The sequence below is a fragment of the Girardinichthys multiradiatus genome, chromosome 3 (genome assembly GCF_021462225.1).
Source record: "Girardinichthys multiradiatus isolate DD_20200921_A chromosome 3, DD_fGirMul_XY1, whole genome shotgun sequence".
Lineage (NCBI taxonomy): Eukaryota > Metazoa > Chordata > Actinopteri > Cyprinodontiformes > Goodeidae > Girardinichthys > Girardinichthys multiradiatus.
In genome coordinates, this window is record NC_061796.1 from 12,952,529 (window position 1) to 12,970,265 (window position 17,737).

The 17,737-nt window shown below is 40.2% G+C and overlaps 1 protein-coding gene across 1 annotated transcript in view; it reads right to left on the reverse strand.

The window, feature by feature from the left end:
• LOC124866342 (eukaryotic translation initiation factor 3 subunit H-like) overlaps positions 1–17,737 on the reverse strand; it is an 86,693-nt gene that overhangs the window by 14,113 nt on the left and 54,843 nt on the right. Inside the window, 2 exon segments of the mRNA XM_047362090.1 lie at positions 12,455–12,604; positions 15,488–15,587. Coding sequence (XP_047218046.1) covers positions 12,455–12,604; positions 15,488–15,587 — 250 coding nt within the window.

A 17,737-nucleotide genomic window follows, 5' to 3' on the forward strand; every position in this document is an offset into this window, starting at 1 on the left:
ACCTAAAGGCTCGAGACCAAATCACAGGATAGCACTTCCCTGCTGAGCCCCTCCGACTGCGTCAGGAAGGATTCCCTCAGAGAAGGCCTGCTTAAAACAGTTTTATCAAAGCGATATCATGGCCAATGCGTGTGGTTTGTTTAAATAATGTATGCATGGGGAATCATGCAGTCAAAACAGGAGTCCTCAATGCACCCTTTTTCTGTCTAATTATATCTGCCAAATAGGTTAGGAGGATGGATCAGTACGTTAGTCTCCAAAATAAGCAACTTCAAATGTTGCACTATAAAAACTAATTTTGAAAGGTATTAAATGTAAGCCATATAAACAGCTGATTAACAGTTGTTATTATGGGTTGTATTAAGAATTAATACTCTGGTTTAGGAAAAGTTCAGATTTTTCATGAAATGTTTGGTTGAAAAATCCTTTTTCTGAGCAACAATTCAAGTTTTTTTTTAGCTAGTTTAGCCACAACACTGCTAGCAAGTTCTGAGCTCTTTAACCCTTGATAATGAACAACACATCTTTGCTGTCAAAGAAACCGTTTTATGTCCTCTTGTTGAAGATATTTAAAAAGCTTATTCCCATTTCAGTACCTTTTTATGTCCTAACCACAAAGTAACTCATTTTTCTTTTCTTTATAACATGGAGGTAAAACCAGATGTCTTCACGAAACCAACAGTGGAAGTGCTTGTTGGTCAGAGTTTCATCTGTTGTGATGGAGGGCATCCTTTGCTTCATAATACTTGAGTGCATTAATGTCTGCAGCTGTGAAGATGTATCCTTATCAACCCGTTGCAAGCAGTATTAATTGATCTGAGCTTGTAGGTTTTAAATGTATATTAAGGAAGAGGATTCTGGAATTACACATTTTAAATACATACAATTTTTCTGTTTATGGGCCAACAATGTTGCACGTTATGTACTTATATTCGATTAAAGTATAAATTTTTAAGTTTAAGCCCAAAACAGAGCAGTTAGAATCCAACACTTTTATTTGAATGAGTAGTTAAATTATGTTCACTTAAATAATTTTAAACATCTAAATTTAATTTAATAACATTTAAAAATTTGTCTGGAAATAAACTAATGTGTCTTTTATCGTCTCAGAAATATGACGGAAACCTACTCAAACAATGTGCATGCAGAACTGTTACACCCATTATAATATTAACCCCTTTCTCCCTGAAATGCATTTATTTTGCTGTTAAACAGAAGCCAAATAAAGTAAAAGTTAGACCTACACGGTATTAGAAAAACATCGGATAATATTGCTGAAGGTGGCGATACCTACATGGCTTGACATAAATGCATTAATAAATAAAACCATTTTTAAGTAATCTATTCAGCTACTGTAAAATATGTATTATTTCTATGTTCTGGCCAGCGTCTGCTGCCTGATTTGACCACTTTACCACCTCTTTACCTTCTAACACGTTTTGTGCTGCATTTAAAAACAAATGTTAACAAATATACTAGGGCCATACGGAGTCGGAACATATGGTAGTTAAATAAGTAGTGAACTTACTGCAGTCCAGGCACTTCTTTGTGATATGCATATTGCATCGAGTGATGCAATAAAGGTAAATTTGCTGTATTTTTTGTAGCCCTAGTCCAGATAGTTAGTATGAAAGAGTGGAGAGATTATTTTCTTTACAAAAAACTCACATTTTAATAGGAACAAGTCAAATGGATCTGTGGCTAGTTGTTCATCACACAGTAGAATAATATAGTGAGCACCTTTGCTGTGAAGATCATTTATGTAGGACACATTTGTGAGCTCAGTGCAAGTAAGGAGGTCAGATTTCTCCCCAACCACTAAAACAATCTTCTCTGTTCCCAGGATTAGGTAATTACTGGAGTCTTCGATTTCAGGGAAAAAATAACCCAAACCAGAGGAGTAGGACACAACACAGCTACGACCGATGAACTACAAGGTTGAAATCAATGTAAAAAAAAAGATGTACAAAAATGATAATTGTCTTAAGATATTATCACAAAACACTGAGAATAGCAAAGTAATTTTCAAAATTATGAATTGGCTGCTAAACATGAAATTCCAGATTATGCATAATACCCAGCTTCTGCTTACAGAGCTCTAAAAGGTTAAATTATTCTGACTGGTCCACAAGCATTCTGACCAATATTGTATTAGAAATCAAAATTGACTGGGTATTTATTCCCAATCATTACATGTTCTATGTAAAGGTCAGCTTCAATGGCCCACATTCAGTGCACTGCGTGTCTGTTCGTACATACTCAAACACCAGTGGGACAATAAAAGACAAACTCTAAAATCATACTGATGTGTGAATAGAAGAAATTGGTTGACATTCAGTAAATTGAAGGTTCAGAGGGGAGTTGTTTAACAAAGCTGCTGAGAAAATGACTTCCATTCTCTGAATGAGCATTATATTCTAATGGCGTCTTTTTAACTGATGGAGCACAAAATGGATAGCTGGATTGCTTGCTTCTATAGCTGAATAATGTTTCAAAATTTTGTTTCAAAGAAGACATGAAATCTACTCTATCCGACAGCGGAGTGTAGCATTAAGCTGGTTAAAATACAGCTAAGATGGAAAAAACAAAAAAGGCATGCAATAAAGTGTCTATTTTCTGAGATTTCTATTGAATTTGGCACATTTCTAAACCTCATGCAAACCCTATAGCTCATTCATTTACAGTTTAAATCCAAGCTTGTTATGATTTTATTGCAAAAAGGTGATAGACGTTTAAGAGATGGAACTATCAAAGGCTTTGCTTCAAAATATCTTCACTGAAAGTACATCACAATGGATCAAGTTTATCTGTCAAGGGTCATTTTTTTCCACGCCGTATTCAATTCACAGCAACATCTCTATCACCACTTCCTCTGTGACCCCATTTCTCTGCCTTTTCCCAGTGCTCGGCCTCTTGCTTTTCACTGGATACACATAATCAGGGTTATCTGATCGCAGAGGGGGCCACTGTGCAATGCAAGCGTTTGGACATACAGGGGTTGGACAATGAAACTGAAACACCTGGTTTTAGACCACAATAATTTATTAGTATGGTGTAGGGTAGGGCCTCCTTTTGCGGCCAATACAGCGTCAATTCGTCTTGGGAATGACATATACAAGTCCTGCACAGTGGTCAGAAGGATTTTAAGCCATTCTTCTTGCAGGATAGTGGCCAGGTCACTACGTGATACTGGTGGAGGAAAACGTTTCCTGACTCGCTCCTCCAAAACACCACAAAGTGGCTCAATAATATTTAGATCTAGTGACTGTGCAGGCCATGGGAGATGTTCAACTTCACTTTCATGTTCATCAAACCAATCTTTCACCAGTCTTGCTGTGTGTATTGGTGCATTGTCATCTTGATACACGGCACCGCCTTCAGGATACAATGTTTGAACCATTGGATGCACATGGTCCTCAAGAATGGTTCGGTAGTCCTTGGCAGTGACGTGCCCATCTAGCACAAGTATTGGGCCAAGGGAATGCCATGGTATGGCAGCCCAAACCATCACTGATCCACCACCATGCTTCACTCTGGGCATGCAACAGTCTGGGTGGTACGCTTCTTTGGGGCTTCTCCACACTGTAACTCTCCCGGATGTGGGGCAAACAGTAAAGGTGGACTCATCAGAGAACAATACATGTTTCACATTTTCCACAGCCCAAGATTTGCGCTCCTTGCACCATTGAAACCGACGTTTGGCATTGGCATGAGTGACCAAAGGTTTGGCTATAGCAGCCAAATGTATCGTGTATATGAAACCTCCCACACTAAAATGACAGGTGTTTCAGTTTCATTGTCCAACCCCTGTATCTACAGGTCCTTCTCAAAATATTAGCATATTGTGATAAAGTTCATTATTTTCCATAATGTAATGATGAAAATTTAACATTAATATATTTTACATTCATTGCACACTAACTGAAATATTTCAGGTCTTTTATTGTCTTAATACGGATGATTTTGGCATACAGCTCATGAAAACCCAAAGTTCCTATCTCACAAAATTAGCATATTTCATCCGACCAAAAAAAGAAAAGTGTTTTTAATACAAAAAACGTCAACCTTCAAATAATCATGTACAGTTATGCACTCAATACTTGGTCGGGAATCCTTTTGCAGAAATGACTGCTTCAATGCGGCATGGCATGGAGGCAATCAGCCTGTGGCACTGCTGAGGTCTTATGGAGGCCCAGGATGCTTCGATAGCGGCCTTTAGCTCATCCAGAGTGTTGGGTCTTGAGTCTCTCAACGTTCTCTTCACAATATCCCACAGATTCTCTATGGGGTTCAGGTCAGGAGAGTTGGCAGGCCAATTGAGCACAGTGATACCATGGTCAGTAAACCATTTACCAGTGGTTTTGGCACTGTGAGCAGGTGCCAGGTCGTGCTGAAAAATGAAATCTTCATCTCCATAAAGCTTTTCAGCAGATGGAAGCATCAAGTGCTCCAAAATCTCCTGATAGCTAGCTGCATTGACCCTGCCCTTGATAACACACAGTGGACCAACACCAGTAGCTGACACGGCACCCCAGACCATCACTGACTGTGGGTACTTGACACTGGACTTCTGGCATTTTGGCATTTCCTTCTCCCCAGTCTTCCTCCAGACTCTGGCACCTTGATTTCCGAATGACATGCAGAATCTGCTTTCATCCGAAAAAAGTACTTTGGACCACTGAGCAACAGTCCAGTGCTGCTTCTCTGTAGCCCAGGTCAGGCGCTTCTGCCGCTGTTTCTGGTTCAAAAGTGGCTTGACCTGGGGAATGCGGCACCTGTAGCCCATTTCCTGCACACGCCTGTGCACGGTGGCTCTGGATGTTTCTACTCCAGACTCAGTCCACTGCTTCCGCAGGTCCCGCAAGGTCTGGAATTGGCCCTTCTCCACAATCTTCCTCGGGGTCCGGTCACCTCTTCTTGTTGTGCAGCGTTTTCTGCCACACTTTTTCCTTCCCACAGACTTCCCACTGAGGTGCCTTGATACAGCACTCTGGGAACAGCCTATTTGTTCAGAAATTTCTTTCTGTGTCTTACCCTCTTGCTGGAGGGTGTCAATAGTTGCCTTCCAGACAGCAGTCAGGTCGGCAGTCTTACCCATGATTGGGGTTTTGAGTGATGAACCAGGCTGGGAGTTTTAAAGGCCTCAGGAATCTTTTGCAGGTGTCTAGAGTTAACTCGTTGATTCAGATGATTAGGTTCATAGCTGTTTAGAGACCCTTTTAATGATATGCTAATTTTGTGAGATAGGAATTTTGGGTTTTCATGAGCTGTATGCCAAAATCATCCATATTAAGACAATAAAAGACCTGAAATATTTCAGTTAGTGTGCAATGAATGTAAAATATATGAATGTTAAATTTTCATCATTACATTATGAAAAATAATGAACTTTATCACAATATGCTAATATTTTGAGAAGGACCTGTAGAGATGAAATAGGATGAAATTTATTTTTTGATGACTTTAGAAAGGGAAAAACCGGATGTGACCTTGAAGTGTTTGTTAAGGTCGCAGACCTAAATTAGCTTGCACTGTGGCTTGTAACCAGCCGTCCTTGGGAAATTTATCCGACTTTGTAGGGACAATCTGCGGCCATAGCCTCCAAATTACTAACAAGAAAATTACTGAACAATGTCACAAAATCACATCAAGGCATTATCAGATTGCCTTAATATTTTGTAATGACAGCAAGTATGACTTAATGTCACTTAAATGAGATCCCGGTGAAAATGTCAGTGTATGGAACAATGAGTTATGCAGGGCTACCCCTCCCAAACTTGTTGCTGTGCACTACCACTGGCTGAAGGGTGAGACAAAGCAGTCCCCCATTTTGCCTTTATAACAAAAAACATATTTGATGTTTGGAAATGTTTCTAGTATCATTAAACTTGGATTGTCATGGAGTGGAAGTAGAGCCATCAATAACTCTTACTAAGGCAACGCTGTTTTTAAAACTAAAGATGGCAAGCAATGTCCATTAAGCAGCTGCCTGCAAACAGCCTGACTAATTCACAAGCTAATATCAGCTTGATATGCTTGTGTGAGTTTACTTGGAAATTACCAATGAATAATTTGACACAAAGAAGACTAACGAGGTAGTCATGGACTTCAGGAGGGAAACAGCTGATTCCATATGATCGGTAAATGTATAGAGGGTTTCCACGTTTATTTCTGGAGTCTCCTATCTCTGAAGATCTTTCCTGGACAGCCCACATTAGTGATGAGGAAGGTCCAGCAGCAAATACACTTGAGAGTCCTCAGAAGGAAGAGACTGGAGAAGAAGCTGCTGGTGACCTTCAATCGTTCCGCCATTGAATGTGTGCTGGTGTATGGGATCATGGTCTGATACACTGAGGCTGAGAGCAGGAAGCTGGTGTTGGGGATGAAGTCAGTTGGTAAGATAGTTGGCTGCTCTTTACCCTCCCTAATATCACACTGCTGCTACCAGATTTGTGTTCAGGGCAAACAAGATTGTCGGAGACCACTCCTCTCCTGGTCACCACCTGCTCAGTCTGCTGAAGAAGCACCAGAAGCAGCACAAAGCGGTTTTTACCCCAGGGCTGTTACATAACCTCGCATCATGACCGTTTCCCTGTGAAGGTTGGAGGATGTGCAATAGGCTGGTCTAGTTTAATTTTAGCATTTGATGCATAGGTTTTATTATATTTTTTCTACTTTACACAGCATTTCTACCTATTTTAACAAGTTTTGTTAAATTCTGAAAAAACAGAAAAGATTGTATATTTTTGCTTAGAATTCTGTTTTAAAATTAAAATAATATGCTAAAGATAGCAATATTGTGACCGCTATAATTAATGTTAACCTATTTTTGCAGAAATGGAAATTGTCGCTTTTCTATTTAAAATAAATAATATCAAGTCGGACCTTTTTCACACTTTAGGGGAAATATCTTGATACAATGAAACAAAGGCAGTGTTAAACCATGAAATTTACCAACCAGTGCCAGCCTTAGCCCTAGTAACAGGAAGTCAAAGCAAACAGGCGCAGTCAGGGTTAAGATGAGGAATAAGAGAAGCAGAAAATTTTGCTTGAGCAGCAGTTCCTATGGGATAGCCCAGGCCAGCGCAAAATAACCCGTTGGATGGTAAGAAAACTGCAGAAAGCTTTAGTAAAGTTATAATACCATGTTCTAGTGGTGAGCCACATGCATAAATGTGACAAAATTCCTCCTTTGTCCAATCAAATGTGTGACAGAATAAACTGTCAATCAGTGACTTTTGACATTGACATAAACAAACACCTTTACAATAAAAGTCAGATTTAGAATACCATTATTATGGCGTCTCCAAAGGTGTATTAGGACAAAATTAATGCAAACATTGTAAAAACTGTTTGGATATGTGACTGTCAGCGGCTTCTTACCATTTTAAGCAACTAATGGTAAGAAGCTCTGCTGACATCTTCCTAAAGGAAACGTCCTGTACTGAAATCCAGTGGGAGGTGAGCTGTTGCAGGATGACAACACTCCACATGTGAGTCAGTCAGTTAGCTACTCTGGGAGGAGTGTTTTCCAACTCTCCAAACTGTAACAGCAAAAGGTCATGTCACACTTCATAAAACTTTTATGGACTACCTTGAGAGACTGAGAAGTGCAGATGGGGCTACTTGTGCCACAAACCGATGTAACTCAACTGGTGGAGTTTAGCACTAAAGGTTTTAGCCAGGATCCACTACTTTCGGATGAAGCAGGAGAACTTATCCTGACTGCAAACCTGTATTTCGCTGCTTGCTAAGATATAGTCCTCATAGCTTTAAGTGGGACTACTTTTAAAAGCTCTGACTCAAATAAAATGAGAGAAACAAAAGTGAACAGAAGCGGATAAACAGACAAAAATAGGCAATGCTAATTTGCTACAGTTTATTTTTAATTATAGCCATTTAGCACCTGACAGAGGAAACATATTTATTTAACATGGGTCCAACTGCAAAGGTTTTAATAGCCTAGAAATTCTCTACACCCAGATACAAGCGGACATAAATTAGAAAAGAAAAGCCTTGAATGCAATTTAAAAGCAGACTTTTTAGATACTGCGAGAAAAGTAAGTGTAGAGATAAGAAACTGTATCAAATTTAATAAAAAAAAAAGTAAAAGCGGCATCTCTGGTTCCAAAGCCAGGGGGTGGATCGATCATGCTGCGGGCTTGTGCTGCAGCCTGGGGCACATTTCACTGATAAAGGGGTAGAATGGAGCCAATAAAAGCAAACATCACACCATCTATAAAAATGCTGACAATAACAAGAGCAGGAAAGAATAATGATCCCAAAGTAAAGTTAAAATTACCAGAAGGGCTGGATGCCTTTTGCAGAAAGAATCATGAGAAATCCACAAAACCTGAACTGAAAGACTCTCAGTTGGCAACAAAGCATTTAAAGGCCAAAGACAGCTGCCAACCTGAAGGGTGCCCAATCTTCTCCTGCAAGCACTTTTACATTTGAGGCCTGTGGAGACCATAAAAGATGCAAATAAAAAGTAACGCTGTGTAAGAAATTTAAGACTTTATGCCTTTTGGAGAATATTTTGTATTCTACTTGCTTAGCGGAAAATTTGCCCTGTGGTGCCCATATTGTCTAATGCATTTCTATTTACATATGTTACCAGCTCAGGTCGAGTGGTTATAGACCAAACCAGCTGCTTAAGTAGACAGAAAACGTAAATACGCTAAAAGCATTTTTTATAATAAACTATCTCTCAGCCGTCTAATGGTTGAGCAGCACGTACCGTGGAAGCTTAACGAACACACTCCAGTCTGTGACGTTTCAAATATGGAGTCGCTTCTAAGATGTTTTGGGTGGAAACGGCTACATAGATGAATTTACATTCATGCAATCAATCATCACGATCAACATCATCATCTGTGGTAAGAACAAGCCTGCCCGCTGAAGGGAAACTGCACTCAGTCAGCCTTATACATAGATGACATTGACGAATGGGCCTGCAGATTGGAAAATGAGACAAAAGGAAAAACATTAAATAAAACCCATTATCGCTTCCGGGGTTTTTTTTTTCCTGAAGGAGTGGAAATGAATAGAAAAGGGTGGGGCTGTCAGCCGAAGATGTAGAGATGGACATTACAATCCCAAACCAGAACAGAGCTGCGCAGCAATCTGACAACGTCAGGAAACAATTTCATCTTGAAAGGCATCCCCTTGGCAATCGTGTCAGGGAGCCTATGGGGAGGCGTTCTACGCTGCTCCCACCGTTTGGGCTGATATCAAAAAGCTGTGTTTCAACTTCAGAGCAGTCATCTTGGAAAGTAAATAACATGCAAGATAAGTGAGTCTTCCTGATGACTTTTAACAAATGATCGTATCTGTATTTAGGCATGGCTGGCCATGCATTATGAAAAGCTGTGCTCTTGGCTGTTTAAGACAACTCAAAAGAGAAGAATAGTGATTCCTGCGGTGATTCGGTGGAATGTACGAGTTAGTGTAGTGCGCTATGGGAGCAAACAGTGTATAAACCAGCACTTCGAGTAGTTATTGTGCTAATTTCTCACACCTGCTCCTGGGAAGCTTTTTGATTAGCAGCCTCACAGCTGTTGCTCCACTTGGAGCAGTTTATCTCCATAAGTGATTGCTGATAAATTCTCCCGAGACTGATGCAGAGCTCCTCTGAGATGTAAATGTGAGACTTAAAGAGCGAGGCTGTGAGCAGATATGAGGGGTGGATCTTTGTTCCTATGGCGCTCATTACTGATAGCGGAAAGTCTGATGGCTTCTTCTGTTTCTGAACACATATTTGAATAAAGTTAGACAGAGCACTTGCTGTAACTAAATTTTAAATGAAAATCAAGGTCAACCAGGGTATACTAACAACAATGAGGTTGTGCATATAGAAATCCAGGTCCAAGGTGTCAAAAAACTGCAGAACGGTCAAAGCTAGGCTCTTAAACTGACAAGCTTCAAGCCTCCCATCCAAAGAAATGCAGCGCCCTTCAAAATGTTCTATTCTCTTGGTAAAGACGTGCCCAAAAGCCTTAAAAGGAACTGTTGTAAAGACTTGGTGACCTTAAAATGGGTCTTAGTTCTGAAGGAGCTTTGCTGGAGACTCACTGTGCATGGTAGCAAGATAAACTCAGGTTCTCCTCTGGCCATGCTGGTCACAATTCACCACTTTTCAAATGCTTCATTATTGCTCAGACTATAGATATGAACATTAGATGACTAGCTTCATCACTTAATTGACATGTTTTTTCAACTACCCACAGCAGCTAAAAGTAATGGACCTCCGATTAAAGCAATATTTAGGCCCCAGGAAGTCCAGATTTACTCAAATATTAGGGACACATCGATACACCCAGCTCATTAGACAAAATGACACAGGAGAACGAAAAGAGACTAAAATATTCACAAATCTCAACTTGTGTTTTAGAGAACCTCTATCCAGGGCAGCATTATCCAATTCAAGTTTGACCAGTCTAAGTATTTTAGATTTTAAACAACAGATGATCAAATGCTTATTTTTTCCACAGATAACTTAAATACTGCGACACACCAATTTAAAAGTGGTGGCAGCTTCTCCCAAAGCTCATGTTAACCAGATGTTCTCTGCCAACTCGACAAGCCATTTTCATTAGTCAACAGTCCAGAACTACTTCCTCTCTTGCTTCAAAATAAGAGTCTTAAACACAGCTGGAGGGCGCCGAGCCTAAAAAGCGCACACCTTTGCACCTGGGGCTCCCAAGGTAAGCCCATAAGCTAGTAATTGTTAGGGTTTCCAAAAGCAGTGCTGACTGGTGATTCTGGTGTTTTTTTAACCACTGAACAAATGTTCCTAAATTAAAGGTTGGATTAATCTGATCTTCTTCAATGTGTGATTATGGTATTGCAGTAAAATATTATAATAATACATTTTACCAGGAGTGCCAGTACCTGTGGAGGGTGCTGAAATGATTTTTCTCTAGTGGACAATAAGGAGGAACCTTTAAATCCTTAAAAATCAACTTCCACATGAAGATATTCTGAGCCGCATAATCTTTTAAAAATACAGCTTAAATGTCTAGGCAGGTATTTTACTGCTATCCTTTTTTTTTTTTTTTTTATTGTCGACAAATATCATCATAAATCTACAAGCAAGAAATGATTTTCCCCATTTACATTTGCTGGCCATGTAATGCAGAACTTCATTATCGTCTAAAACTATTAAAAGCACATGAAAACAGCCACAGCGGTGCAGTTGGTGTCACATTCCTTCATTAACGCGGAGAATAAAGTTTGTTATTTAGCCTAGTGCTGTTTATGACACAGTGGATACAATGAATGTGACCTTGTTCTCATGGATGCCGTCACCTGCATATTAAACCATGTAAAATGATCTTACCTTGACTCGGACACTACAGCTCTCTAATGGTCAGTTTCTCGGGTAATGACAAGTAGAAAAACAAACATGTTGCTGTGTGCATTTACTTTATAATAATCCAAAACTATAAAGTTATCGCTGCTGCATAGCCAACTAAATTGACCAGAGGTATTTTTAGGGATAGACGGTCCTCTATCGGATCGTTAAGCTATTTCAGGGAACAACTGCTACTGCCTAAGCCTGGAGTTGGAGTCGTTCACTCACCACTCATTGGTGATGATATTAAAAAAGAAAAATGGATGCTTTCTGGAGACTCCAAACAGGCCTTTAGTGGCTCTAGCTGTGGTTCTCCTGGGTCTGCACTTCATTGTAATGGCTTTTAGAACACTGTTCTGTTCTGACAACAATTCCCTGCATCAAATCAATTTTAATTCAGAAGCGGCTCTTGGCCATGTCAGTGAATGCAGCTTACAGGCTCAAAGAGATACAATAATATGGTTTTAATGCTTGAACAATGCTTTTAAGAAATTCCTGCTTTCTTCAGAACAGAACTATTCCCATTATGGTGGTATTTATGTGCAAATAGATCTAATGAAAGTGACAGCGTGCTCAGTGTTGGGCCATCAGGGGATTATGCATTTTCCAACCAGATATCTTTTAAGTGAGTAGAGTTTAGAAAGGGTTACGAAACACTAAAACACTAAAGAAATCCAAAATAAAGTTCAAAGCACTGTTTTAAATGTTGGAAAAAGGACATGAGAATTAGATTGATGATGAACAAGGTCATCAGAGAGGGTCAGGATATATAGATAAGACCTCCAACATGGATTTGAATCTGAGATCTAAGACAATGCAAACCATATGTAGAGAAAAGTGATCCTTCCTCAGATCACTGAGTTTGAATATGTTCAAGCACCCCCAAAATTTTAAATAACGTTTACATAAAAACTAAAATTATTTGGCAACCAGGTTGGTTTAAAGAAACAAGCGTATAAACTCACTATTCCCCACATGAGCATGCAGGGACATGTTGCAAATATCTGTCTGGAGAATAAAACCTGCTGGAAAACAATTTCAGTGAAGATGTCAACCTTGGGCCCTTGTGGTAAATGTTACCATGAGCTTATGTCTGACCTGCTGGAGAGGTTGAGCAGTTCGTGCTTGTCGGAGACCGTGGACTTGTCTTCTAGCTCCCACATCAACACGTTGATGAGGTGGGAGTTTTTGATGACTATGGGCACCTCCTCGAACATGTTTTCAAACCCAACGCTGGCCTTCTTCAAGCTGGAGGAACAGAACATGAAGGAAGTTAGATAACATGGTAAAGTCGGCTTACATCAGATCAACTGTGGTAAGGTAATTTGTCCCGCTGTACCATAAAGATGAGGATGGATCAAACAACATTAGCACCTAATATGATACCCCTGATAGGAATATGTGTCCTTCATTAGTAAAGCAGAGTTTAACCATCTATCTAAGGTATCTACAAATAGTCATGGTAAAAAGAAGCACTCCTGTCAATTCATGGGTTAAAAGTAATATTAAGGACATTAGGTAGTTTTAAAGGGGATTGGTTCCATAACATGTTTTAATAAGGAAATCTTGACCATACTGCAGAGGGACACAGAGCAGGCAGAGCCACAGCAATGTTCTAATGGAGTTATTTGTCTACTGAAGCACATTTGCAGTCAATTCTTAAAATCTGCATTTTATTGTAAAAAGGAAATGTACTGTAATGTTACTTCTCATCTGAGAATTGCATCTCATCACAAAAAGAAAAGGCAAATAAAAGTGAATCTTATGCATATTGCATTTTGATTTAGACAACGTGTTTAACAGTAGATCCTGTCCATACAGACCTCCTAAAAGCCTCCCTTTCCTGCTGACAAGGGCCTGTTAACACTAAGTGGAACGTCTTTGGTTTAACTTTGGTTAATACCTCACATAAATCTAATAACCAGAGTCCCGTCATGTCTTTCAGAACAAGATCGGCAACATTTCCAGACTCAAGGATGGATGATTCCAGACGTGAGAGGTTGGGTGGATAATGGACAAATGGATGGATAACGGGTAGATGGATGTATGATGGAAGCAGATGAGATAATGGGCAAATTAATAGATGGATGGTAGAGGGAAAACAGATGGATGGATGTTTGACAACCACCTGGACTGATGGATGGATGGAAAGAGACAGCCGATGTGGAGAAAGGAAGGATGGATGGACACATAGACAGATGGACTGGGGAGAAAGATGGGTGGATGGTGGACAAATGGATGGAAGGATAAAACATTTAGACAGCAGTATTAGGAAAACCTGAACACGAGGAAACTATTCTGTTTTCTTGTCCCACATTGATCCAGACCAGGAAATTTCCCAGAGTTTCCCAGACTGTGATGGAGCAGAGAATAAGTGACTGACTGCTTTAGTCCACCCTAGTACTCTCACACAAACTCATGTTTAAGGCCGGCTTGAGAGATACTTGCTCCAGGATCAATACACATAACTGCATTATTCTACCTTGTGTACTGTACCACAGTCCATCATGTCTGCGCCATCAATGGAGAAGAAGAGAATAATTTACCAGTAATTCTTTTAAGCTCTTATATTGATATAAAGTCTTTTATATTCTAAGTAGAGCATCACCTCAGGCAAACTTAAGATGAGACGCTGACGCACAAAGTGGGTTTTTGCCTCAAGCTTAGAACAGAGAACAGAGGACAACTTGTCTCAGAATAAATTATAACAGTCTGCAGGAAAAATCCATAGTTATATAAATAATGATTAGGAATTTGACACAATTATCAATCTGGAGTACTTTAAAGTATTTGCTGCATGCTGTGACCTTTCTAAATGTCTGCGGCGTGACATAAAATGCTGCCTGCCAGGAAACAGAAGGACAGTGCTTTGTACCATAGGCAGGACAAATTACTCAACCATACTGGACATAGGCAAACTTAATGTCAGGCTCTCTGAAGGTTGGGGCCCACCGGATAAAGTCAAAGGTTCCCTCCACAGGCGGACTAATTTGACGCTTTAGACTGTGTGCTGAAGTGGACACTATTGACCACTGCCTGCATAGCCCAGTGGAGCCGGAGAGAGGTTCAAAGCGATCTGTCCACTCAACTCTAGTCTCTCTGATCCTTTTCATTTTAAAAAAGTGAACAACGTATGCAAGCTTATGTAAGCTCAAATATAGATAGGAATAATAAAACCTAGGTTTTTGCAGGCTTTAGCAAAGACTCAGGAGGAGAGGACGAGACATTAAGTTTAACACCTTTGTAGGACAAAAAAAAGGGGCAAAAAACAAGCGCTGACATTCAAATTCCTGGTCGATTTACAAAGTACAAAATAGGGAAAAGAATGTAATTCTGCACCGATATTGTCCTTAATCGTCCTGTTCCAATCATTAGCTCGTTGGAAACACTGATAGTGACAGACTGTAGCTATAATAAATCATAGGAACTAATGAAAAGCTGCAGAAGCGAGAGGGACCCCAACTTGTGGCCAAACACTGGGTCAGTAACAGACTGGGTGTCGGGGAGGGGGAGGCAACAAAGACAAAAGTGTGGAGAAATAAAAAGAATAGAAATAGCAAAGAGAATTAAAATACTGCTGCTAAACAGTCCGTCCATCCGTAAATACACTTTGCAGGAGTCGGACTGCAAATGGGAAGGTTCTGAACAGCCCGTCACCTAATATCTCTGGGATTTTATTATTGAACAGATAACGTCTGAACATGTGTGTCGTGTCTTCACGCGGGTGTTTGGGTCCATCTGAGCGGCTGCACTCGGACTGCTCTGAACTGCCAGGAAAACAGTCCCCTCATTATGTTCATTTTTAGCCGCAATTTAAAAGCAATTACGATAAGCCTTGAGGTCAGAAAAAGCGTAAACATGGAACATTTGTTTGACGGGCAAGAGTGAGCTGATAAATCATCATCATCAGCAGCAGCAGCAGCAGCAGCATCCATCTCCAACTGCCATTAAATGACTCCCCCGTGGACTCAACAAGGCTGCATTTGCATCCACTGAATAAACAGAATCAAGAAGGGCGAAAAAGCTACAGTTTTAATTCTACATCTCTGTAAGCAATGTTTGTCCATGTGTGGACAAGCAAACACAAAAATGATGGACAAAACAACATGGCTGCTCTCTGAAACTACTTACCCCTCGGGTGTGAAGTCCTTCTCCTTGCAGATCTCCATGAGCTTTGGGGTAAGTCTGTAGGCTTTGAGGGACAGGGAGCCTTGGGCTGTTTTTATAGGATCTACGATCAGAAGGGGGAATAAAGTTCATAAATAGCATTATTTACATTTAACAAACAGGCTCATTTAATTGATCCCAGCTTGTTTGTGGCATATTCCAATATTTTTCAATATTATCTGGAAGTTTTTAGTCAGCACATTTACAGCAGAGATGTGTGATGTAATTTGCACATTATTAGGGTAAAAGCCCCTCAAAGTCTCCTGGTTAAAGTCTGGCAACAAGTCTCTGCTTTATATCACAGTAATACAGTGGAGGGGGGAAAACTAAAGCGTTTAGAATAGTTTTAATGACATGCCAGAGAGAGAGAGTAGAGGTGACCCAAGTTTCTAACTTGGGTCACCTCTACTCTCCAAAGAGCTGCATATGCTCTTTGGAGCACATGCAGCACAACTCCTACCCCACCTGTTGCTTCACACTGCCAATTAGCTGGCTGAATAAGGGTTTTTACATTTTTCCCTAACTTACAAGAAAGACAGATTCTGCTAGATTTACTACATCCATTGTTTGGCTTTAATTTTTTTAAAGTTATTTTTCAGCTCCAGTGGCCTTTATTATTTTTCCAGAGTATTTTTTGACAGTTAGTAGACAGGAAATTATGTGGAAAGAGTTGGGTAAGGGAGTGGAGAAAGCGTCAACGGGCCAGGATTTGTTCCCGTGACAGCCTGCGTCGAGGACTGAGGCCTGCATACACGGGTCGTGCGCTCAACCCCCGACGCCACCAACGCAGCGCCACGCCACCAACACAGCACCGCACCCCATTGTTTGGCTTTAATGTTTTGGTGGCCCACCCTTTGCATCTATGACAGCTTCAAGTCTTCTGGAAGGCTTTCCACAAGGTTCAGACGGGTATTTATGGGAATATCTGACCATTCTTCTGGGCGAGTATTTGCGAGGTCAGACATCGATGTTTGAGTCCTGGTTCATAGTCTCAGCTCTAAGTCATCCCAAAAAAAATGCTCTAAGGTTGAGTTCAAGGCTCTGTACAGTGCAGGCACCTTCTTCCACACCCGACTCATCATTTTTTTTTTATTTGGGCTGAACAGTAAACTGTATCACAAATTTATCATAATCAATGTGTGAAATATCTGTACAACACAAACTGCTATACAAGCAAGTATCATATATTCAGGCTTTCTATGTCAGTAATACATTTGGTAATATTTGAAGTTTCTTGCGGCAGAAAATATTTTATGTGGGCATTCAGATGCTCTGGTAAAGTCATTAAGAAACTAAACTACAAACAACTAAACTCCATTGTTTCTTTGCCAAAACGGCAGATTTAGTTACATGCAACATTTTCAAGAAAACCATGATGTTAATGAAAATATTGCATTTTAATCTTTTTATAGACATATTATTCACTATCTGTGTTCCATGCAATGAATCCAATGCAGAAAGACTGAACACAAGCATGTTTTAATTGCAACTCATATTGTTGCAAATTTCACCAACATTATCACATCTCGCACGTTTTCCTAATCAGTCATCCTAAGTCTTTATGGGGTCATCTCCAAAAACTGTTCCCACAGAATCAAGAGCTTGAATACAGGTGCTCAGCCATGGAAGCCAATTCTATGAAGCTCTTTATGCCTTGTTCATGACCTAATCTGGAGGCCACATGAAGTTTGACAGCCTGTGGCGGCTAATTCTGCAGAAAGTTGTCTGGCCTCTGTAAACTACAAGGGTTGGACAATGAAACTGAAACACCTGTTATTTTAGTGTGGGAGGTTTCATGGCTAAATTGGACCAGCCTGGTAGCCAGTCTTCATTGATTGCACATTGCACCAGTAAGAGCAGAGTGTGAAGGTTCAATTAGCAGGGTAAGAGCACAGTTTTGCTCAAAATATTGAAATGCACACAACATTATGGGTGACATACTAGAGTTCAAAAGAGGACAAATTGTTGGTGCACGTCTAGCTGGCGCATCTGTGACCAAGACAGCAAGTCTTTGTGATGTATCAAGAGCCACGGTATCCAGGGTAATGTCAGCATACCACCAAGAAGGACAAACAACATCCAACAGGATTAACTGTGGACGCAAGAGGAAGCTGTCTGAAAGGGATGTTCAGGTGCTAACCCGGATTGTATCCAAAAAACATAAAACCACGGCTGCCCAAATCACGGCAGAATTAAATGTGCACCTCAACTCTC